This window comes from Diorhabda sublineata, chromosome Y (assembly GCF_026230105.1).
Source record: "Diorhabda sublineata isolate icDioSubl1.1 chromosome Y, icDioSubl1.1, whole genome shotgun sequence".
In the NCBI taxonomy this organism is placed as follows: domain Eukaryota; kingdom Metazoa; phylum Arthropoda; class Insecta; order Coleoptera; family Chrysomelidae; genus Diorhabda; species Diorhabda sublineata.
In genome coordinates, this window is record NC_079486.1 from 5,864,462 (window position 1) to 5,870,529 (window position 6,068).

The following is a 6,068-nucleotide window of genomic DNA, read 5'->3' on the forward strand; positions in this document are numbered from 1 at the left end:
TGTTGAAAAGTATTTACACATGTGTGCTGAAAAGTAAAAAAATTCTACAAAATATTTGTTTTTTGTGATAATAGATACGACAAAAACGAAAAGAATGATTATGAAATATTTTATAACTAAAGAACAGAAAAAGAACCATTAGAACAATGAATTTTTTGTAACTATATTACATTAGATACCTAAGAAGAACTAAATAATTATTGAGGATTTTGTTTCAATTTTTTTTGAGGCGTTATAAAAGTTAAATGTAAAGTAGTTATTATAACAATTACTGAATTACAGAGGATTTTGTAATGTTGCAGCATTCCTGGTATCGCTAACATATGTGTTCATTGCCTCTTGTTGCTGTAAACAAACTTGCATTGTTTTTGGGTTGTGCAGTGTCAGTATGTTGTTCAGCATTTTGTTAAACACTATGTTCAATGTTTCTATTTGCAGCTTCTTTGTTTAATGTGCTACTGTTACTAATAGCATTCATTATTTTATTAGCACTCCTCAATCTATTAGTTGCAGGGTTATCTATGGATGTATATAATTTTTAAACTTTTAACTTGTTAGTAAAACCAAAAAAATGTTTTCCTTCATTATGGAGAATATATATTCATTCAACTACTTTATACATTACACGGTAATAGTAATAACACTTAATTTTAACGCTTAATTATCTTGCAGAGAATAGTATGTATTTGAACACAAATTACAACAAACTTTCCATTTTCAAAACTTTCCATTTTCATTGTAAACACTAGTATAACCTTAAAAAATCATATTGTCTATTTCTTCAGTCTTCTTAAATTTTGCATTTTGCTTTTCGGCACCCAGCCATATTCATATTGTATCGCGTATTCCCTCTATCGTTCGAGACCACTTATAACATAAGAAAAAGAAGCATTTGAATACATGTATGTATTATTTTTTAGTATATGTGTGAAATAAGCTACTTTCTCAGGAAAAAATGTGTATGCAATCTATCATTTTCATATGTGGTCATAGGAAAATATATTTTACTATATTGTAAATACACTATCATAAATACACTATAACTTCGGAGAAAGCATGCTCTTTGACTAGCAATATTTGTTAGTACTATTAATTAAGTATTATTACTCCATGAAATTAAAATTAAAAACATGACAAGACTCAAAACTGAATTTGAATGATTAACCTAATAAAACTATGAATTATTCCATACTTGATATTATATATTCCATACTTGACTATCGAGCCATGATCCTCTGGTATTGGAACATTCTTATTTACTGAGTTTGAGGCCTCCCAATCTCCGGAATAATTTACAAACATAAGGAAGTTTTTTTTCTAAAATTTTATTTTTGTCAAAAACTATTGTACCTTCTTACTCCTGCTACACCATTTGCTTTTAGGTGAGAAAGAGATTCTTCATGCTCTGAATATTCGCTCTCCAAGCTGCTGTTGCTTGACTGCAATAAGTTTCTAAAAACATTGAGGTTAAAAATCTGTAAATATATAGATTCATAAACAAACCGTTTTTTAACTTCATAGTCTGGCACATATTCTGATCCAGAGCTTGAAAAGTCTTCAAAAGACCCTTCTTCTGAAGTACGTGACATATTATACCGTGTAAAACAGGCACCAACAGGCACAGACTTTGAACTTAACACATAAACGATTACTTTGTTGTCACTTAGAACCCTATTATTCTTAATAATGACGTTGACTGTCGCTTGGAACTATATTGTAAATTAAATATTGGCGCCATCTTTGAGAATGGGCTCAAAGTTTGTATAGCAGACGATGCAGGTTTCTATGGATCTTATTTTCTTACAAAAATTAATTAATTTTTCTTATGGGAACAAAGTTCTAAGTTGATTTATCCTTATTTTGATATAAATGATGAAGGTGATCTATAGATCAATATAAATAAGAAAATTGTCAGTTTCAATATCATATTTTGATAAAGACTTAAAGAAAAGTCGAAACGTCAAAATTTATCTTTCTTTTAAAAACTCTCAAAAACAAAAACTTGGGCATGTATATATTTAATTTAATATTTAACTTAACACACCCTCGAAACGAAAGCAATGTTTCATCGATGGTACATCGATCACTAACTTTATAAACAAGTCGACTGTTTTTCAGGAATTTATGAAATATTTCAGAAATAGCTGAGGCTATGAGAAACTGTTTTCTTGCTTTTCAACTAGTGCCAAATAAAGATTTTGTATCTTCTTTATTCGATTTGTAAATTGATGTAAACAGCAAAACTCCAAGAAATGTACGCAGTTCATTTTCCGTTTTAATAATTTCTAATATTTGCCACTCCAATTATGTTCCTTGTTTGCTGATAATGTAGATTAGTAAATTTTCTAATTTCTTCCATCATGTCTCGATGCATATTGAGTAAACCCTGGTAGCTTACATTCCAAAACATTATAAAATGGTGGCCTTCCCACCCTTCTAGGTTCTTTTTAAGTCCATTTCATTCCACTCTTGGCATGCTTGGAATCACATGCTGGAGGAACCACTTGAGCTCGAGTGGAATCAGATTCGTTACAGTCACTCGCGCCTTCTAACTAACTAAGATTTGATGAGAAATCTGAATCATCTTCAGACTCCGAAAAAGAATGGCTTAGATGTTCATGAGAAAGACCTGGATCAGTTTGAGTACTCGTACCTGGACGTGGGGAATCTCGTAGTATGACCTCAGCAGGTTCACTTGTTAATTCTCTTCTCCACTGTCACAAGGGTCTTGATCCTCTTCATTCTGACTTTCCTGTGAGAGCAGTCTCTGTATATCGGAGGAAAAGTTTGGGTTCGTAGTCCAAAATATTTGCTTGTCCATCTGCACAGACAAAAGTTAATAAATTTGATAAATTTTGACCTTTCTACAGAGGAAATATATTAACCCTATATTATATTATTTGATGTTTCAAATTTAGTTAAACGGTAGAATGTGTCTTTCACTAGCATACAAGATTGAATTTACATGACAGCGAGATGTGAACAGATGACACAGTCTCACCAACACACTCATAAAATTTCCCGCATAGGTCTCACAAACCCACGTGTGGCGTTACGAAACAATCTCATAATCTAACATAATTGAAAGGTAAATGCCAAGTTATATAGATAGTTGCTTAGTTACTAGGTACTTTTTAAATAATTCATTATCTTCTAAACGTTACGCTAATAATAAAAAAACATAATAAATAATAAATAAAACATACGAGGGTGAATCAAATATAAACAAGACTTATTTTTTAAAATATTTATTTTGATTTTAAACGCACAAACAATCATAGTTTATTTTTCTACATAATCTCCTGATTTAGAAACACATTTTTCCCAGCGTATAGGTAATTTTTTAATTCCTTCCAGGTAAAAAGAGTCAGGTCGTGTTTGTAGCCAATTGCGCACATATGCTTCAAGCTCATTATCGCTGTGGAATTTTTGCCCTCCCAAAGCTTCCTTGAGAGGACCAAAGACATGGAAGTCGCAGGGAGACAGGTCTGGACTGTATGGAGGGTGTTCCAGTGTCTCCCAACCCAGTTGCTCCAATTTTTGTACTGTCAGGGCTGCCGTATGGGGGCGAGCATTGTCATGGAGGAGAATCACTTTTCTCATTGGAAGGTGTCGTCTTTTGCGGCGATATGCAAGTCTTGCATATCGCAATTGCAATATCCGAAGTTGTTAGACGCCTATCACCTTCAACAAGTTGACGAACACTGTCGATGTTGCCCGCTGTAATGCTGGTGCGGGGTCTGCGGTCATGGCTCTCATTTTCAACACGTTCACGGCCCTCCACGAACTGTTTATGCCAAGCAAACACTCTAGCTCGCGACCGCGTCTTTTCCCCGAACTGTACAGTCAATCTTCTCAAGATTTCGGCCGGTTTTACACCTTCTGCAGCTAAAAACTTTATAACAATACGTTGCGCAATTATATTAAAAATGAGTCTAACCGAAATTTGTGGTTTATCGGATAACATTACCTTTGAAAATTCCTTGTATAAAAATGATTTGCACCAATTTTTTACCAATTTCAACTGTAACATGAGTTTGCAAGTACCACCGTTAAGTGATGTAAGAGCCATTTGAATAATATTTAGATTATATCCAGCATTATTTAATTTTAGCCTGCAAATAGTTTTACGATACTCACGAAAGATGAAACGAGACGTGAATTGAAAATGAATTTTGATCATGGTACAACTACCTTGGGATTCAAGTATGAAGGAAGAGTAGTTCTTGCAGTAGACTCCAGAGCTACAGGAGGACAATTTATTGGCTCCCAAACTATGAAGAAGATTGTTCAGATAAATGATTTTTTATTAGGTAATTGTAGTACTCAAAAATCATAAATCACATTAATTTTGTATTTTTCTAGGAACATTAGCTGGGGGTGCAGCAGACTGTGTATATTGGGATAGGGATCTTGCAAAACAATGCAGAATATATGATCTTAGGAATAGAGAACGTATATCTGTAGCTGCTGCTTCCAAATTATTGGCAAATATGGTCTACAATTATAAGGGAATGGGATTGTCTATGGGAATGATGTTAGCTGGTTGGGATACAAAGGTATGAAAATGATCTTTCTTACAAAGGTACATTTATGGAAATGAGTTTTTCAGGGCCCTCAACTCTATTATGTAGATTCAGAAGGCCTTCGAACAGCAGGAGAAGTATTTAGCATTGGCTCTGGTTCAATTTATGCTTTCGGTGTATTGGATTCAGGTTATAAGTGGGATATAAATTTTATAAGTGCTTGATCTAATTTTATGTAATTTGTATTTGAAAAATGTTTCAAATAAAATACACTAAGATTATTTAAGTCAGTTTTCTTATTAATGCATTAATCCTTTTGGGCAATATATGTTGTTTCTAAAATTAAACCTCTTATAGAATTTGTTATAGATATTTATAGATGATTTACATCAGTGTCTATATTGATGAATTCATCGTTTGGGGCAATATATGTAGTTTCAAGAAATAGACTTTTTTGTAATTTTTTTTAGTTGTCAAAACCTTGGTAGATTAATAATGCATATTGAGTTCTTCATGATAGACATGAGTGGCTAATGAACATCTATAAAAATAAACGCTATTAACAACCAACTAACCTCACCTACCCCATAAATTTCAACTTAATGTTATCCATAAATTAACCAATCATTATTGAACATCGCTCACTACAACATCTAGCCAATTAAAAACTACTCTTAATTAATTATTGTAAGTAAAAAAAATATTATTAAACATTTGTACATATTTCTTGTATTTAACCATAATTTCAGTCCCAGACGATTCACAAGTTCGGAAAATATGTTTAATTTCCACGGGAAATAACTTTAATACTTTCGAATACTTATGTATTCATCGTCTGGGGAATAATTAGATTAAGATTTTCGGTGGTTCTGAATTGTAATAATTATTGTAAATGATATTTAAAAATTTTACAAGAATTAATACAAATTCTAACCACTGAAAATCCACTTTGGTGTTTCATTACCACGTTCCCAATAAGCAACCGCTCATAATATAGCTGGCTAAAACTTCGTTACAATTCATGAAAATGGTTCTTACTAAATCACTATAAATATCAATATCTCAAAATAGAATGAGTGGCAGGTAATAAGACACTAACGGGCAAAGGGCACTTCAAGATACTTTAGGAACGTAGAATCACTGAGATGATTTAGCTCCAAACTTCTTATGTTGTTTTGCATTACGTTGGTGTGTTAAACCCATATGGGTAACCACAAAGGATTTTCTTTTCAAGATTCATAATAATAAAAAAACTCATACATATTGCTGTTGCTAAAAATAATGATTTTTGTTAGCCATGGGAGTCCGAAACATAGTAGCAATTAGTAATTTAGGAATTGAAAAAATAAGTTATACTAATGTAAATGTTTTATATGTACCAAGTGTTAAAAAACTGGAAATGTCAGATAGGAAAATATTATTTGAAATTGCTAAAATAATAAATAATGATTTTTGTTAGCCATGGGAGTCCGAAACATAGTAGCAACTAGTAATTTAGGAATTGAAAAAATAAGTTATATTAATGTAAATGTTTTATATGTA

General features: G+C 32.1%; 1 protein-coding gene across 1 annotated transcript; it reads left to right on the top strand.

Moving 5' to 3' along the window:
- Nucleotides 1-3,929: 3,929 nt before the first annotated feature.
- LOC130451914 (proteasome subunit beta type-5-like) lies at nucleotides 3,930-4,750 on the top strand. The gene is made up of 4 exons (XM_056791268.1): nucleotides 3,930-4,061; nucleotides 4,115-4,313; nucleotides 4,366-4,559; nucleotides 4,613-4,750. Exons 1-4 carry the CDS (start codon nucleotides 3,930-3,932, stop codon nucleotides 4,748-4,750), a joined length of 663 nt encoding a protein of 220 aa, XP_056647246.1.
- The last annotated feature ends 1,318 nt before the right edge of the window (nucleotides 4,751-6,068 follow it).